Below are 17244 nucleotides of genomic sequence, written 5' to 3' on the forward strand. Positions count from 1 at the left end.
GTAACAGCCTGGTGTTAAATAGTGGTAACTCATATTTATTACAATTATATACAATCATATTTTATAGTTGAAATCTATACATGATCACACGGACGAGCACGCTTGCTTAGTGAGGACAGTGAGACTCAGTTGTTACAAGAATTGCTCCGCTAAGAGGCTCTGATGCAGTGAATAATATAATTGGACACCACCATTTTAACAGCTGAGAACACAATGCTGCAAATGAGAGGTTTCAAAATTCACCAGTTTGATTGGTATATAGCCCCAAAAGGGCAAAAAAACATAAATGGCTGGACTGGGCAAGAGGGCCTGTGGTGTACCTCAGAGCTGGAATTGTTCTCTGTCTTGTAAAGACTGCCTTGCTGAAGCAGGTGCCTGTCACCGATAGGTGCAGATCTCAGCTGATCATTTAATATGGGTTTTCTCCTCACTTGGGGAGAAAAACAAGCTAAGAACCATTGCAAAGATTCAAAATTACCCACTTATTTCAGCATCTGATATCATCTCATTCAGGACAGCTATAAAAGATGTCAAAAACTGATGCTAGCTCCTTGTCTTTGGAGAAAGAAGGGGAGTAATTGCCACGTGTGGGGTTATCTTTTAAGATGTCCTTTTACAGGGGAGCAATCAGTAACAAAGCCACCTGTTCTCATGCATTTTACTGTGGCCACGAAACCTGGACTCGGTTCCTAGCAAGAGGCCACTCTGATGAATGGAAAAGAGCACGTGGGGTGGAAATAGTGTTCTTTGGACCCCACCAGAAATTTAGTGTTTTTATATGCTGGGTAGTTTCAGGAACTTGAGGCTTGGCATAAGGCTTGGAAGAAGGTGGCTGTGACTGAGAACTGGTGAGGAATCATCATTTTTTTGGCGATAGAATACCAATTAGCTTGAGAAATAAAATTGAGGGGTATTCTGGGAAACAGTGAGAACTGTTTTGGGTTCTGTGTGGACTAAAGGCTTGTGAAATCAAAAACTTCAGGGCAGACAGGTTTCTGAAACGGCATAGAAGGACTCTTTGCTAGGATGTAGCAAAGAGGCCGACCACTTCAGGAGATGCTGGATGTTTTTGTAAGGGGATTTATTCTGTTGCTGTGGTGCATGGTAAGGCGATTGGTCTTCCAGCCTAGGCAGTGACCCCAGCTCATGGGGGGAAGGTGGGCCTGGGAGGGAAGAAGAAGCCACTGCAATGCTGCACAGCCATGTGGTGAAACGGCCCACCTTGTTCACCAGGCAATCACGACCCTGCTCAAGGTCAATCATGGAAGAATCACTGGAAGGGATGGTGGCACTCCACAAAATGGGAGAGGCACCAGGGACAGTGCAGGAGGCTGGGGAAGATGTACAGCAGCATCAGCAGAAGCCAGGGAGCCTTAGTCAATCTCATTCTCATTGCTGGCCCCCTCAGGTCTTCGTAGCTTTTCCACTTGCTCATTAATTTGCCCATCCCCTCCTCTCCGGTCCTCAGTCTGGACACCCATACATTCCTCCTCGTCCACATGGCTCACGTCATCATCTTCATCATCCTCTTCTTCCTCTTCATTCCTTTTGTTTTCCCTTTTCTCCTCCTCACCCTGCACCTCCATCCGCACTTGGCTCTTGACATCAATCACTGCCTTGTTGGCTTCCTCGGTGCTCAGCAGATGGCAGCTGACCTTCGAACCCTCGGGACTGTGGTTCTCCTTGACCGGTGAGGAGGTGGTAGATTCATTGCTGACAGGTGAGATGTCACTGCTGCTGTTGTGGTTGGTGACAACAGGGTTGGAGGGTGAGCTTGGCTTCACGGGGATCTGCCATGATGGGATCTTAGGAGCAGAAGGGGAGGGAGGAAATTGCCTCCTTAGGGGAAAGAAAGGGGGAAGAAAAGGAGAGAAAGGGGCTTTTATTAAAAACAGAGGGGTTATCATTAGAGAGAACAGTATTTGTACTGGGGAAGCCATGTAAAAAAGGACTGAAACTTCAATGAATGAGAACAAGGCCATTTCATTTCTTCAGCCAGGATCTCAAAGTGCTTTACAAGCAACCAGTAATTGAGTCTGAACTGATGTTGTTTGGCCAATTTCACAGAGTAAGTTAGCAGTCAGGAATGCTGCCTCTGGAAAGACATGGGTGTCCCTTATAAAACAATCACTAATTAATTGGAAAGGAAAACTCCCACTGGAGTAAGAAGTCAGAGAAATCTGCTCCTTGTGCCTCAGCCAAGAAATTTCACCACCTGGCTCTCGCCTCCACTGTGATACACAGCTATTGCACGCTGGCTTATTACAGTCCAGACTATCTCCTAGTCCCAGCACGCACTTTACATGTTTGGGCCAGATCCTGGCTGCTGCAAACTGGCTTAGCTTCTCTGATTTGAATGGAGACATACTGACTTGCTCCAGCTGAGAATCTGGCTGCTCTGTCCTCAGTGAGTCCTCTCCAGGTGGGCTTTAAGGATTTGACAGTGTCAATCTAATATCCACCTCTAAAAGGAGAATATAAATTCCAAAAAGAACAAATGTAGGGATCCATTAGGGAGTGTTAATGCCCTCAGAAAGGGACTCATCATGAAGAGTAAAGCAGAAAAGCACGTCTGGTCTGTTGCTCCCCATGCATCCTTGCTTTTGTGTGTGCAAAGTGAGAGTATGAAAAGGTATCAGATTCATGTCTGTAATGCTGTGTGGAGGGGGTTCTCATGCCCCTCAGGTGAGCTGGCTGTGCCATGGGTAAAAGCAGAGCAGACCCAAGCTGGTTACACCCCTACAATGAATGACTGCACACAATGGAGTCCACTTTTATAAGCTGAATTAGGAATAGTAGTTGCTCTCACCTCCCTCTTCTCTGCCACCACTACATGGAAGAACTGCTGATCTAGCCTCCGTCTCCTGAGAGGGCAATAAGTAACATCTGCATTCAACCAGTATCATAAATGCAATCAACGAATTCGTTCTGGAGTCTTTCTGGGCTCGTGTTGCTGCTGCCTCCTCACTGCAGAATCATTTACCTTTTTTTTTTTTTTTTTTTTTTTCTTCTTGGAAACTGAACAACTAAAACAATTTTTATCCCTAAAGCTGCATAAAAGATTTTTTGCTAATGACAGCTCTCACCCTTGCTCACTCTGGAGAGCTGCTGCTCCTCTGCTGCTGGCCGTCAGTAGACAGCAGAAAGACTTGGTGTCAAGGATGCTTTGAGAAGAGTTATTTGTATGAAGAAGGAAGTTAGGGAGTCATATCAAAGGATCAACAGCTGATAAACACTTAAATAGTGTTTTTAGAAATAAAAGAACTTCAAACTGAGATCTGTTCCCTCCTCACATAACTTATCCCATAGGCTGGGATTTGTATTACTATCATTTCAGACATCTATAGTATAATACGTCTGTGCTTGAGCGAGCCAGTGGAGAAGAACAGGTTCTGCTGAGGTGTCATTTGACCTGGTTATCCCTAACCATAAAGAGGTCACATGAACTGCATCCACCAGTGGTTCTCTCTGTAACAGAACAGAGGTGGCCAGCTCAGATGCAGTCAACCCCTCAAACTAAGTGGGAGGAATCCTCCCTGCTGGGAATGGCAGAGAATTTCTCTATCAAAAACAAAAAGGAAAAAATCTTAGTAATTATTAATTACCCAGAGCACTCTGTGATGTAAGGCAAATTTGAAAAGCATTTTGAGACCTGCAAATAGAAAGTGATAGTGGAGTGGTATTATTAAAATAGCAATAACAGGATATAGAGCTGGTTCCTGCTGGAAATGCTCTTCCTCTCTATGATTGAGAGAATCCCAGAAAGCAACCCTTCCCCACACAACCATCTTCTATCAATATACTCCATCCATACCGGTTCAGGAGGAGTCCTTTTAACGAGTAGATCTCAGATTTCAATTCATTAATATTCTGTGACTCCAGGATCCAGTTGGTGGAAGTTGTGGCCTATAACGTGGAAAAAAAAAGATGCAAAGATCAAAGTATGAACCCAGATATAGCTCAAAAATGTCACCTTTTTCTGTCTGCTCTTCCTTCTCCTCCCATTTGGGAATAGGAAATTTAGTGCTGAGGACAAACTCAATCCTTTAAAATCTCTGATCAGAGCAAAATAACTTCCACAATGAAGAAGGACCTGAGCAGATCCCCACAACGATCAGAAATAATAACTGTTTCAATGCGCTCCAACAATTCAAATATTTGCTTTTAGTTTTGGGGACTAATTAATCCTGTTTCTAACAACCATTGCTGAAGCATCTCAAGGGAACCCTTTTTTTATTTCCTGTAGAAGGCAGCCAGCACTTCTGAGAATTCAGATGAAGGAAGCTCTGCACAGCATGCTTTGCACCAGCGTGTCAGACAGGGAAGAACACACAAAGATGTAAACCAAGTGATTTGACACTGACCTATGGAATGATTTCTATAGCATGAGGATCCAGCAAGGCAGTGGGAGTAGCACTGAATCAGGCCCTTTACTCTTCCCTTTTACTCCACTTAGCTGAGGCAATAGATTCAAATATCACATATTAACAACTGGTTTAAAACTACACCCTCATTTCTCCTAGATCATGAAATAAAGAGTCAATTACCTGCATTCTGTGGTGCTTAGAGGTGGACTAATAAATTATGCCTGAAAGCTCCAAAAACTTTCTGCATTAGATCTGAACAATTAAAGCTACACTTGAGTTACCAGATTGTATCTCCAGGAAGCAGATGGACTAGGCACAGTCTCTCAGATATTTCAAAGCAATGAATGCAGTTTGGTGGGGAAAGATGGTAAGTAACTCATAGAAGCTGCTGTCAGCACTGCATCTGAATTGCTATGGGGTATCAGGCAGAAATTGGAGTAAGGTAACAACTGAAGAGAACATGCTGCAGACAATACTTTCGGCATTTCTTTTAACCCTCTGGGGAACTTGAAAAATGGGGACATCATTCTGAAAGCAAGATCACATTACGACTAACCCCATCCAAACGCTGTACCAACTCCTGCAGAGATGGGTGAGTTTGGGACCAAAGAACACTCACTTCTAACACTTCCCACAGTAATTGCTGCCGATAGGAATGAACGCATTTATGAGCATTTCTCCATAGGTAATCCCAGTAAATTCTCTGATGAAGGAAGCCAGGACTGGAAGAACAAAACCTCCTTCTTGCCAGCTCCTATGGGATGGAGCCAGGGCTGCTGGCTTCTCCTTGCTACCCCAGACTTAGAACAGACAGAGTTCCTCTAGTGCTGGGCAGCCCTGAACACCTCCACAGCCAGCACCCTGCACAGGGACTCCTGGGCTGCAAACCCAGGGAGCAGCTCAGCCTGTAGTAGCTGTGATATACACAGATGTGTTCCCTTGGGATTCACACTCCCAGCCCTCAGACAGCAAGAATCCAGGAGCCACTGTTCTGGCTCTCCAAGACCTTGAAAGCTACAGCAGCACGTTAACAAGGGAGTGATTTCCACTCACTGGCCTGCAAAGGACTCAAATTTCCAAAACACATATGGTGCCAGATGCCTAGGATTTAGAAATAAAATCTGACATCTGGGGCTTTTTAGCCAGTCTCTTTAAAAACAGTTGTAGAAAACTCAAGCCTTGAATTTTTATGTACGCTTTTTAATTACTTAAAGTCCCTCTTTTTAATTTTTTACAGCATGCCAGTAGGAGTTTGAAAAGCAGATATAAAAACTTACATTACAGCTGAGAAAACACAGCTTTTATTCTTTGGTTTGTGGGGTTGCCCAAGTTTGTCTTTGTACACATGAGGTTTAGATATCATAACAATGTGTGCTACCATTTCAGTGTGGGGGGTGGAGGGGGGGGCAGGAGAAACTTCTTTAGGACTTTCTAAACCACCAAGGCTCTTATGCCCTTTTCCCTTCTAAAAGCTCAACATGTGGCCTTAATCTTAACACTTACGACCTGAAAACAGTTTTCCAATTTCCGGACTGGCTCCAGGCCACTGACAGGCCACAGTTCCCAAGGAAAATTGAAGTAGAGTGTTGTGACCATAAACTGACTTTCATGGTTAGGTTTACAGCTGTGCCACTGAGGGATTCCTACTGTACAGCATGCACACCACAAAGTCAGCTGTGGCCCACCAGTTACACACCATCAAAGGGTTTGTATGAGATTAAAGAATAGGTACAGGGAGAAGTCAAGCACTCGTGCTACAGAGAGAAGATTACAAGGCATTGTGTAAGGGATTTAACAGTAGAAAGAATAGTCTCTCCCTGTACTGAGAACACTAAAAGATTATTGGAACCTGAATAATCCTGAATTTGAGTGGCAGGAAGATGCCATCTCTGTTGCTCTGCTTTAAATCCATCCCAACTCACATCTAGCCAACACCTAATGGCTGACAGAATGCTTAGGCCAATAGCTGCAAATCAGTTTAGACAAAAAATATTGTCTCCTTGCCAGAAAGAAACTGTTTTGGTTCAAATTGATTACCTAAAAACACAGGTAATGATACAAACCAGCTAGAACCAGTGGCTTTATTGTCAAAATAAACCGCCTGTTTATTTCCATGGGAACTACAACAGACGGAAAGAGTACTAACACTGTTTGATAGAGCAAACTCTCAGCTACAAAACACCAGTTTTCAACACAGACACCACCATTAACTATGTGTTGTTGCCACCAATGAACACAAGTCTGCATGCTGCGTAATGGAATGCTGGTGGGAAGGTTCAACCTCTACTGCCATCCCACCAACATCCACCCCCGGCATCATGGGCCAACATAATAAAACAGGAGGCATTACTTTTGGTGCAGCCCTCATATTTCATTGGGTAGCCAGTTAGAATCCAATGCATTAAACATACAACCTATGTTGATACTAGATGCAAAGAAACTGAACACATCTTCTAGGTAATGTTCTAAACGTGAGGAACTGGAGGTGGATACCTTAGAAGCAGCCAGTTCTTGGGTGAGCTCCTGGATTTTCTGTTGTTGCTGGGTTAGCATTTCTTGGACAGCTGCTAAAGTTGTCTGTAACTGAGTCACTGTGAGGAAAAAAGCAGGAGAGTGTTAAACTGAGATACATACACACACGTCCTTCCTGCTGTCTAACTACAAAGATGCCTCTATTTCTACTATATCTAATTTATCTATGCCCGCCTGCTCACTTTAATCCATATGATTTATCTGCACTATGGGTAATCTACCTGCACTGCATCTAACCTCCAGTATTTCTAGTTTATCTTTCCATTGTATAGATGTCTATAGCCCACAGTATATCCGTCCAAAACCTCTCCCTTCTAATTATATTGGTTTATGATTTGTACATCTCCCTGAACTTACACAATGTTTGTATCATTTATCTGTCTCGGGCCTCACACAGGCAAACTCTGGGGCCAGTTCCAGCCTGGAACGAGGCTGGTCTCAGGACTGACCTCAGGGTATCATGAGAAATGAAAGATGCTTATCTTCACACCCACCACTAAAAAGTGTAATTAGCATCGTCCTGCATTCAGCTCTCCAGCTTCTTCACCCCGATACCTTTAGCAAACACTACTGAAAATCACACTTTTTTTCCATCCCGTCCACTGCATATACTTTGTCCATTTTTTCTTTTAATTCAAGAGAACACCCAATATTTCCTTCCTACACCATAGCAAATACTGAACAACTACTAGACTCCAACTCCAGTTGCACGAGAACTTTTTCTACTTTGGCACTTTTATCCAAAGCTTCCAGGCAGTAAACAAGCTGATAAAATAAAATAAAATTAAAAACTCTTGGTGTGACAGGTAACAGCTAATCCAGACCATCATTAGGGCATCAGGTAATGAACAGGCACCCTATAGAGTCAATAACAGAGAAGGTGGCCAAGGTCAGGGAGGCTCAGTAATTACAGACTCTCCTGACCCTGCGTTGGATTTTCAGATGGAAAGTGGGGGGATAACACCAAAAAAAAAAGAAAGCCCCTGAAAACATCAGAGAAGCAGAAATTAAAAATGAACTTTACAGCCCTCCGAAAGGCTGTCATTTTATTCCCCTTATTAATATTCTGAGGTTGGGAGCCTTTCCGTAAAAACATAATTAATTGAGGCCGCGCCGACAGTAAACAAGCAATTTCAAATTAAACCGAAATGACGGCGGCTTCATTTGCAAATGTGAACAGATTCTCAGAGCAGATAAATGAAGTCACCACATAAAGTGGAGATGTAGGGAAAGAAGAGGGTGGGGGTCTCGGCAGAATGGAGGATACAGGGAGAAAGGCTTTGAGGGGTGAATTGATGGAGTCATTAATCTTTACCTGTCTGTGTCACGCTGCCACTCATCTCAGCAATGTTTGACTCAATCCTCTGAAGTTGTTTCCTATCTTCCTTGCCTCCCATGATGAGAGGGAGTAGGTATTTCTGCACGGAGCACAAACATTTTTTTAGGAAACAGGGGTATGCAAAATAAATTTCTAATCTTTCTGAAACGACCTCAAAGCCCACTATCCAAACCTCAGTATTTACCACAGAGCCAGGGATCATTTACCCACACACCTGGCTGAAAGAAGAAACTCCTTCTAACATAGGCATGAAGAGAAATTGCAGAAAAAAAGGTATGAGTTTTGTGGTTACGTTTTGGGGATGCTGATCAACAGTCCATGACTCTGTTTAATGTCTCCTGGGACAACTACATCTAGAGAAAAAACTGTGACATATAGGATACAATTTCAGATGTTACGCTCACAAATGTAAGGGTGTTGACAGTATTTGGGCTATACCAACAAGGCAGGGAATGCAGAAGTTGGATGAAGAAGGGAAAGGACAGGGAAAGGACAGAGAAAGCACAAGAGAGGGAAGAAAAGTTGTTATAAAATGTTGGGATGTCTGGCTTGGGAAGGTTAGAGCAGTGGAGGGGAAAGCAGAGATCTGCTCTACATCATTCTGCCCTTGCAATGGATGATTTTTGCCTAACAGGTCACAACTCTCACCTAACTACCACAGATTCTTCTGCCAGCACTACTCACAGGAACTGGATGTGCACTCTAAGAAGAGCACAGCCAAGTACAACAAAGAGCAGGTGAAAAGGAATGAGAGAACAATGCTCTAGGATGTGGAAATGACCCTATTGGCATCTATCAGTTCTTCACCCTGGCTTTTGATGCACGCACACACACTGTAGGGCACGCATTCAAAACCCTTTCTGAGACAGAGTTCATTATACAAACCGACACGTATGGGACAGCACTCTTTTACACTTAACAGTGCTGGTTTAAGATTTCCCTGTCGCTGTACACAGCTCTTACCCTCACAACACATATGTATGCACATATGTTTGCACTCAGACATTCTGAAAACTAAATAGCTTTTGATGGCTCTCATAAGCAGTTCTCTTTTAGTTCTTACACAACACACATGGACAACTATGCCTCATCCTAGCATCCTATCTTTCATGTAGAAATCACTATTTGCAAACTCCCTCAAAATGCCATGAAGGGCAGAGGGAATTTATCAACTGTCTCCAAAGATTTCTTACTCCTATAAAACAATATGGGTCTCTGATAGGCACACAATATGTCTTATGAGGTTTGGATAGACAGCAAAGCAAAATCTGTAAACAAAGAAAACAGCAGTAGGGTGTATTAACAGCATTAGTGATATTATGCCAAAAATTTTATGTGTTAGATATGTGTCACTTAGTGATGTGTTATGGTCTGCAAGGCCCAGCAGCTGCTGTCCGAACATCTCTCTGGACACTGATCAGCCACACCACTCTTCACCAGAATGAAAAGATCAGTAAGGCTGGCATCACTTCTTTAACATAAAAAAACAGGGGATACCATAGCTCAGAAAAAGCCATCCTCTTAAATCGTGTAACTTTGCCTGCATAGATAAAACATGTTGCTAAATCTGGCCTCCTTCTCTTACTTTAAGATCCAGGAAATTAATGGGAAGATGGGATAAGAAATTTAGTTACCAAAAATAAAAATTAAAAAGGCCAACTCTTCATTTATACTAAACAAGGCTGTAGCATTATCTAATATAATTTAACACAATGCTGAAAAGCAAATCCAGAGTGAACAAGTGTGTTAAATGAGAGAAACATTGCACAAGAAGTAAGGAGAGGCTCCTGCCTCTGCAGTACACAAGAGAACACACACTTGCTCTATGCTGGTCTAAGTACTCTGGAATACAACTATAGGATGTATGGCAGAGCTGGAAGTTAGCATCTTCTTTCAACCTTCTAACCAGTCAAAGAAGACTTTGTTAACACAGGGTGCAGGATCAGCAGTGCACAAACCATTAGGCTGTGGATATGACAGTAATATCTACTGGCCCATGCTGAGAAAATCCCTTTACTGACCTGTGCTCAGTTTCAATAAGTTTTTCTTTATATATGTGATGAAAATGACCTTCCTTCTAGCAGTTAAGAGACCCGCTGCTGAAAATTATTTGATTGCCTGCCATTTTTTGCCTGCATATTTTCATGTGAAGTGCCTACATTTCTCAGATACACCAGTGGCAGTAAGAGCTGAGATGATTCACCAGAGTAGAACCAACGTGAGCATTTGGATACAAGCAGTGTAACATCGTCCTCTCAAAGTACAGGGTAAGCTGCTGGGAGCAGTGAGGGACATATTACCTTGTAAAGTTGGTGGAAGCCGAATGCAATTCCTGCCATTATGATAGCCAAAGCCCCATAATCTCGCCATCTGGAGCCAGGTGGATCTGAAAGTGAAAATCAAGAAATAATCACAGGAAGAAGTGCAGGTCACAACATATTCAACTGTTCTCCCATTTTATCAGTGAAAACAGCACTGAACAATGCTACTTCAGTTTCTTAGCAGGCACAGATTCAATGGAATTAATGGACTTAATGGCATTAGGATGCTGGTAGCCTTTAGGTACAGCCTGTAGGCTCCCATCCCTACAACACTGAAACATCTGTCCAGACCTCTTCATTGACAATGGCCCTGCTCAAGGTGTCAAACAAATCACAACAGCTGTTTCTCCCTACTCTTTCCTTGCAAAAAGCACTCTGAGTTTTACTGCATGCATGCCAGACAACTGTGGTGTCAGTGCTTGCTAAGGTTAACTCATTACTTGAATACCACTTCCTCTCAGTACTGCAATTTTTACAAACTGAGGACAAACACAAAGCCTCAGAAGAGTGCAGGAAAAAGGAAGTATTAAGTGGAAGAAGAGAAAACTGTTAGGGCAATAAATGGGTTTATAAACACCATATCAGCAGTTACAGACCCTTTCAATAAGGAAGGATATAGTGTCTTTCAAGCCTGTTATTGTGAATGGGGATCAAAGCACATACAAACAGCAAAGACAAAACATGCAATTAAATATATATATAGAGAAAAGTGAAGGAGGAGAGAAAAACTTGAGACATGTAACATACAACTCTGCACATGAGCCTAAACAACAAAGCAGACATGGCACACTCTGCTCCTCCAAGCAGAATCAGAAGACACCTGTAGTTTTCCCCAGCTTCATCCTTTCACCTCCCTCACAGTTCCCTTAATGAATCTTGCACTGCCCCCGGTTTTCTTTAATAAAGAGGATGCAGAGTGATCTTTCCTGAAGTTCAGTGGCAGGATGTGGGCAGAACTGATGAGGAGGAGGTTGGTGTGCAGTCTCTAACCAGACAGATCTGACTCTATATGTGACCTGCAATGTCTGGGGAACGCATTGTGTTCTCCAAAGTTTCAATTTGTGCTTTACTAGCTGACATGGCTGGAAGCTCGTCTCCTTTCTGCTTTGTTCACCTATTGCCATTTCTCTTGTTGCAGAGATCTTCAGGAATTTCACTGCAGTGATTATTCCCAATCCAAGCCCTCAGGTCCTTTAGACAGGCACTGACCCAACCACTGGCACCTCCACCTTCTTGCTACATTCAGGATAGAGTTTCTCAGATTATCCACTGGCCAGAAATCAGAACAAATTAAAGCAGCTCTGCCAGAACCCTGAATAGTAACACCAGCAGTATTTGGGGCTGATTTGGCTGCACTATTGGAACTTAGGCACACGATCAAATTATCATAACTTTTTAACATAATGAATTAACACACATCAGCTAAGCTGCAGTAACTGGCTGCGTACATGTCAGGATTTAAAATGATCTTTGGCTAGTCTTGCTGCAAACCCCAGCCCTCCGCCCCAGCTCCCCATCCTCACTCTGCTCCCACGGCTGCCTCTGGTACCTGAACTCTGAATTCCTCCCAGTGTCCAATTTCTGCCTTGATCTCCTGACTGAAAGCATCTTTCCATGACAGCGCTGAGCTGCCTACTGCAAATGGTTAATGAAGCTCAGAGGTCGGTGTGTCCAGCTGCAGCTTGTCCTGGGCTGTCCCCAGCAGCAGCGACCTCGGGGCAGGATGGGCACACCTGTAGCACCCATCCACCCTGCCCTTTCACCTCCCTCATCTCTCACTCTGTTCTTGGAATGTTGGAGCTAAGAACATTTTATTGCCCCCTGGTTTTCATTATTAATGAAAAGGGACCAGATTGATCTTTCCTAAAGTTCAGAGAGTCTATAAAGACAAGAAGCTGAAATGCCATTTTACTCGTTTTAGAGATGTGTGAAATAATTCTGTCTTGTGGCAAAAGAAAAAGTGAGGGGGGTGGAGAGGAAAACTCAGCGCGTGAGGGACACAGTAAAGACTGTGCATTGACCACATCAATATTACGATGCTACGAAGAATGTCACAGCTCTGCCTGGAATCCACATTCCATCTTCTTTCTGTTTGCAGTGCAGGGAGGGCTGAACGTGGCTCAGCTCACACTTGACTTCAAATTCCCCATTTGTAAAGCTGGGGGAAAAAAAGCAGAGGAAGCAAAAAAGGATTCACAGCCCAGAGAGCCTGTGGGCAATGAAACCCTTTCTGAATAGGCACAAGAACTGGGAAGGTACTGTGAACCCTCCTGCCTCAGAAATCCTGGGAAGGACAGCAGCGTTTTCCCCTGCTGTAACTCTGTTTCATTTGCAACAGCAACTGTAAATTGCACTTCCTGAGCAAACACTATTTTGAAGATCCCCACTCACCTCAGAATTAGTTTTCTTGACATCAATTAATTAGGCTCCGTGCATCCAAGTAAGGTCAGCCCCTCGCTAACAACCACATATAAAACAGCAGAAACTGAGGCCGGAAAAGGTGATTTTCAGAGAGCAAACAGTGAACCCATGGAGAGGGGATGGGGAAAGAGCGACAGGAGTCTGGATTCCAGTCACCATTTTTAATTGTAGGAAAAAGCAGCCTGTGTTTTACAGCCTCCCTCCTAATGAAGACACAGGGGCGGGAGGAGAACCAAAAGGCAAGAGAAGCCCTCGCAGCTGATTTTAAAGGCGGTGTAAAATCCCTACAGAATAGCATACATGAGAGACCATAAACACCATGTGAAGAGCACAGGCAATAGCAGCGAGCAGCACACGGCTCTGCACACCTCGCTCAGGAACTCCCCTGAGTTTGTATGTAATTAGAAAGGTTAGAAAGGTACAAAAATATATAAACCCAATTAATCATTTAAATATTTAAAGTCAGAGTTTTGTCTTCACTGCTGGATTAGTGTATTTCATAACGCCAACAGCAGACAACCCTGGGTTTTTTGGTTGGTTTTTTTTTTACTGGAGGTTCATTTTAGAGCATGTTTAAACTAGTCAGATTGAGTGATGCTTCCAGCAACTAATCGCATGTCAAATAAAAGATATTTTATGTAATAAATTACCGCTACAAGTAATTCAAATGTCATTTATCAGTTTTATTATCAGTCAGGCAAAGTCTTGTTTCTCTACATTAATCAAATTCAAGCTTTTTTTAAGCCTTTTTTTTTTTTTTTTTTTAAAGCAGTTTTGACACCTCTTGGCAAAAGTACAAACCAGAGGGAAGGAGTTACTCCTCCAGAACAGGGAGGGGAAATAGTAGAGAACCCATTAAGCTAAAATACAGCGTCAAGAAACTTTCAAAGCATCACTCTTCTCTCTTTCCCCCTGAAGTTACCTCAACCAAGCCCACGAGTCCAGCACACAATGACTTTGCTACTGTGAATGTGTACAAATACACTTCTTGAACTCTTAAAGGAAAAGAAAGCACTGACGTGAGTTATTTCCAATGAAAGACCTGAATGCTGAGTAATATGTGCACCAGCAGTAGAATTCGAGCAAAAGGAAGTATTTATGTGGTATACATTATTTCCTGCAACTTCAGAAACAAGAACAGCCTGAGTTGACTACAGCAGGAGAAGATCAAGCAAATAAAATAAAAAAAGCATTCACAGGATTTACTGCTCTGACTCACAAGAGTGGACATCTTACATGGGAACTGCTGGCAAGATCACCAGCCCTGCTGTTTGCTTGGCATGAGCTCCTGAGATGGTTCTGAAGCCACACTTCTGCACCTGTAACCCACAGTTCTAACAGGCCTTAAACACAAACACCTTGGTTGTAGGGGAACAAAGAGAAATTAGGTTTCTCAAGTCATTAATTACCGCTTTGCAGCACCATACCTCAATGAACTCTTCTTTTTGCTCTGTATGTGTAGTTTTCTCTCTCTAGTGTCATGACTTAGTCTAAAGGTATCAAAATTACTCAGAAATACAAAGTGTTTCCCAGTCTCTGAGACCAAACCTCCAGCACATCAGCTTCTGCTTCACAAGAAACTCATGTGTCTTCTATAGAAAAAGCACATGTAACCAATAATCTTGTCACCACTTCCAGTATTAAGATGTTCCCACCCACAAATCAACCTTTGGATTTAGCAGTTTACCTGTTTCATTAGTCCTTTAGCTAGTGGCATTCATTGACACTCGCTGAATGTTTATGTAGACCAAATGGAGGTGAGCACAGTGAGGCATTGGGTGATGCCTTTCAGCAGTGCTGACACTGACAGTGGTCACTTCTGCTGGTGCAGGTTCCTGTTCATTGCAGGTAAATAACACAGCTAATGGTTGTGTCCATGCTGAAAAATACTGCTTTGTAGCTGAGAATCTGCTCTATCAAATAATATCATTGTGCCCCTTCTAGGTGTGCAAGGAAATCAAAAGGAGGCATTAGTTTCGGAACAACCTACATATTCAGCTATTTCTTCTTTTTATACATCCATTTAAAGGTTAAACAGAAGGTCTACAAAGAATGGCTGGAGAGGGGAGGAACAGTATCCAATCAACCTATTGCCACTGCTTCCCAGATGTTGTGGGCTGCTAAACAAGCCTGGCCCACAGGCAGAAGCTTTTGGTTCAGATTACTTAAAAAGCACTAATCAAATCACGAAGCCAGGGCATACGTTTACAATCAAAACTCCTAAAAAAAGCTCGGCTTTGGTGGTATTTTTATTCACCTTCAGTTTCTAAGCATTACAGAATAATATTTTCCGAGCTCTCTTTGGAGCAGCTCCTGGGAAATGTTTGATTTTTAAATATTGGTTATGATTCTTAACCTACTAACAAGAAATAGGGAGCTGGTGCTCTGAGGAAAACCAAAATAAAAGAGGGGAAAAAACAGCTGATAAAGCTGTAAGGGTGAACAACAACAACAGTGCTTTCCAGTTTGAACTGCACATTTCTTCCCCGCTGTCCTTGTATTGATGGAAGTAAGAGAAGATCAACTCTTGCACTGTTCAGCTCTGATGGGAGACAGCTGAACAACCAAGTGATGGGCACTAACAGGGGATCTGATGTTGATTCTTCAGCAATTTTGCTGTTTCTTCAGATTTTGCTTTTCTGGCATTTTCTATGAACTCCAAGTATTAAGAGCTCAGCAGGCAGAATGCAGTCCTGGAGCTGACCAGCACACCCCAGTACCACTGTAAGAAATATTCCAGCTCTGAACCAAACTCCATCACAAATGTTTTTCTTCCCAGACTGTGGCAAACCAAAGTATTTCAAAACTCAGAGAACGAGTCCAGTATTATCTCTAACAACAGCAAAACTACATCATAAACTAATAAACACAGCCCTACGCAGGTTGTTACACTGGTCAGTATCTGAGCTAGAACTGCTTAGGAACAATATCAGAATCCAATTCCTAATACTCAGCAGGTAAGCAAAGTGCTTTGCAAACTGCCAGCCACACATGTGAGCTGAGCAGCTTCTTTTGATGGATTTTTAATGGTGTGTACTTTGGTTTTTATTGTTTGGAGCTTAGATACTTTTTTGCGAGGTTTATTTTAAAATGCAAATGTATATGTAAATTTTAAGCCTACAGAGATTATGTTGGGACTTTAAAAATTCTCTGAGAGTACATTTTGTACACAACATCATACAATCCTATTCACTCTGCCTGCGCAGCATTTCTGCTGTCACCTCTTACATTAATACTGAAGATAGAAATCTTGATAAAAATAAGCATCGCTCCTAAATGCTCATTATTATTTGTAATTTCAGAGCGCTGTTAAAACTCAGTCACACTGGCAGTCCAATGTGCCAGACCTTAAACTCACACATGGGAAGTCACAGACTAAGTCCTGAAGACCTGGTCTACTATTCCTGCTGGAAATAAACTTCTTTCAAGTAACTATTAAGGCATTAACTGTTCAGTTGCTTGGCTGATTAAGAAAATAAGTTCTCAAGCATAAGCGAAGTAAGGATGCACCATCCATCCAAGAACCTATCAGCTCTATTGTATACTAGTGATCTGTATGTTAGGAATCCCTACTAATGAAGGGAAGCATGACCCTGAGGTTTAGAAGGGAAATCTTCTAAAGTCTAAGGCTTTTTCAAGTCCGTAGAGAAAGTCAGAAGCTATTTTCTATTGACTATAACCCTTCATGACAAGAGGTGTCATAGGCTGGTTTGTGTTGGATTTTACTTTTGTAGACCATGATCATTTGTATCACATTTATCTTAATATGGTCCTGTGGCTCCATCTCGCCACAGACATCAATAGCTACGGCGAGCACTCAAAGTAACATTCAGTATTTGATTCTGACAAAAACTACAGTGTTATATGAACTGAAATCGAGGACCTGGCCCAGAAATGCTTTTCAAGGGGTTACTTACTGTATACCACAGGGTGAGCAGGTTGAGCTGGGATCAGCTGCGAAGAAGGACCTGGGGACTGTGGTTCTTCCACGCTAGTGCCCGACTGCTGAAAAGCCAGGTCAATTTCTTCATCTGTCAGGCCTGGGGGAGCAGAGGAAATGAGATCACTTTAGCACCTTTGCCCACTTGATGCACACATAATTAAATTCCAAAGCAAGGCAGAACCCTTTCAAGCTGCAAAGAATTTTGTCACCAACTTGAGCAGTGCTGCCTCCCCAATTTTGGATTCGCTGGAATCTCTCCCTCTCTCTCTGCTGCAATTTAACCTTAAGCGACAGAATATTAGCCTCAACGCTGCTTCCAAA

The 17244-nt window shown here is 42.8% G+C and overlaps 1 protein-coding gene across 2 annotated transcripts in view; it reads right to left on the minus strand.

Moving 5' to 3' along the window:
- Nucleotides 1–9: 9 nt before the first annotated feature.
- The window catches only part of PEX14 (peroxisomal biogenesis factor 14), a 70646-nt gene continuing 53411 nt past the window's right edge, over nucleotides 10–17244 (minus strand). For both annotated transcript variants that reach the window (XM_085509016.1, XM_015882386.3), the window contains 6 exons: nucleotides 16898–17020; nucleotides 10539–10624; nucleotides 8215–8317; nucleotides 6861–6958; nucleotides 3815–3906; nucleotides 10–1839 (listed from right to left, as the gene is read on the minus strand). In XM_085509016.1, coding sequence (XP_085365142.1) covers nucleotides 1374–1839; nucleotides 3815–3906; nucleotides 6861–6958; nucleotides 8215–8317; nucleotides 10539–10577 — 798 coding nt within the window. In that variant the 5' untranslated portion in view covers nucleotides 10578–10624; nucleotides 16898–17020 and the 3' untranslated portion in view covers nucleotides 10–1373. The remainder of the gene's footprint in view (nucleotides 1840–3814; nucleotides 3907–6860; nucleotides 6959–8214; nucleotides 8318–10538; nucleotides 10625–16897; nucleotides 17021–17244) is intronic.

Source organism: Coturnix japonica, chromosome 9 (genome assembly GCF_054131305.1).
Source record: "Coturnix japonica strain WE chromosome 9, WE-NBRP24, whole genome shotgun sequence".
In the NCBI taxonomy this organism is placed as follows: Eukaryota; Metazoa; Chordata; class Aves; order Galliformes; family Phasianidae; genus Coturnix; species Coturnix japonica.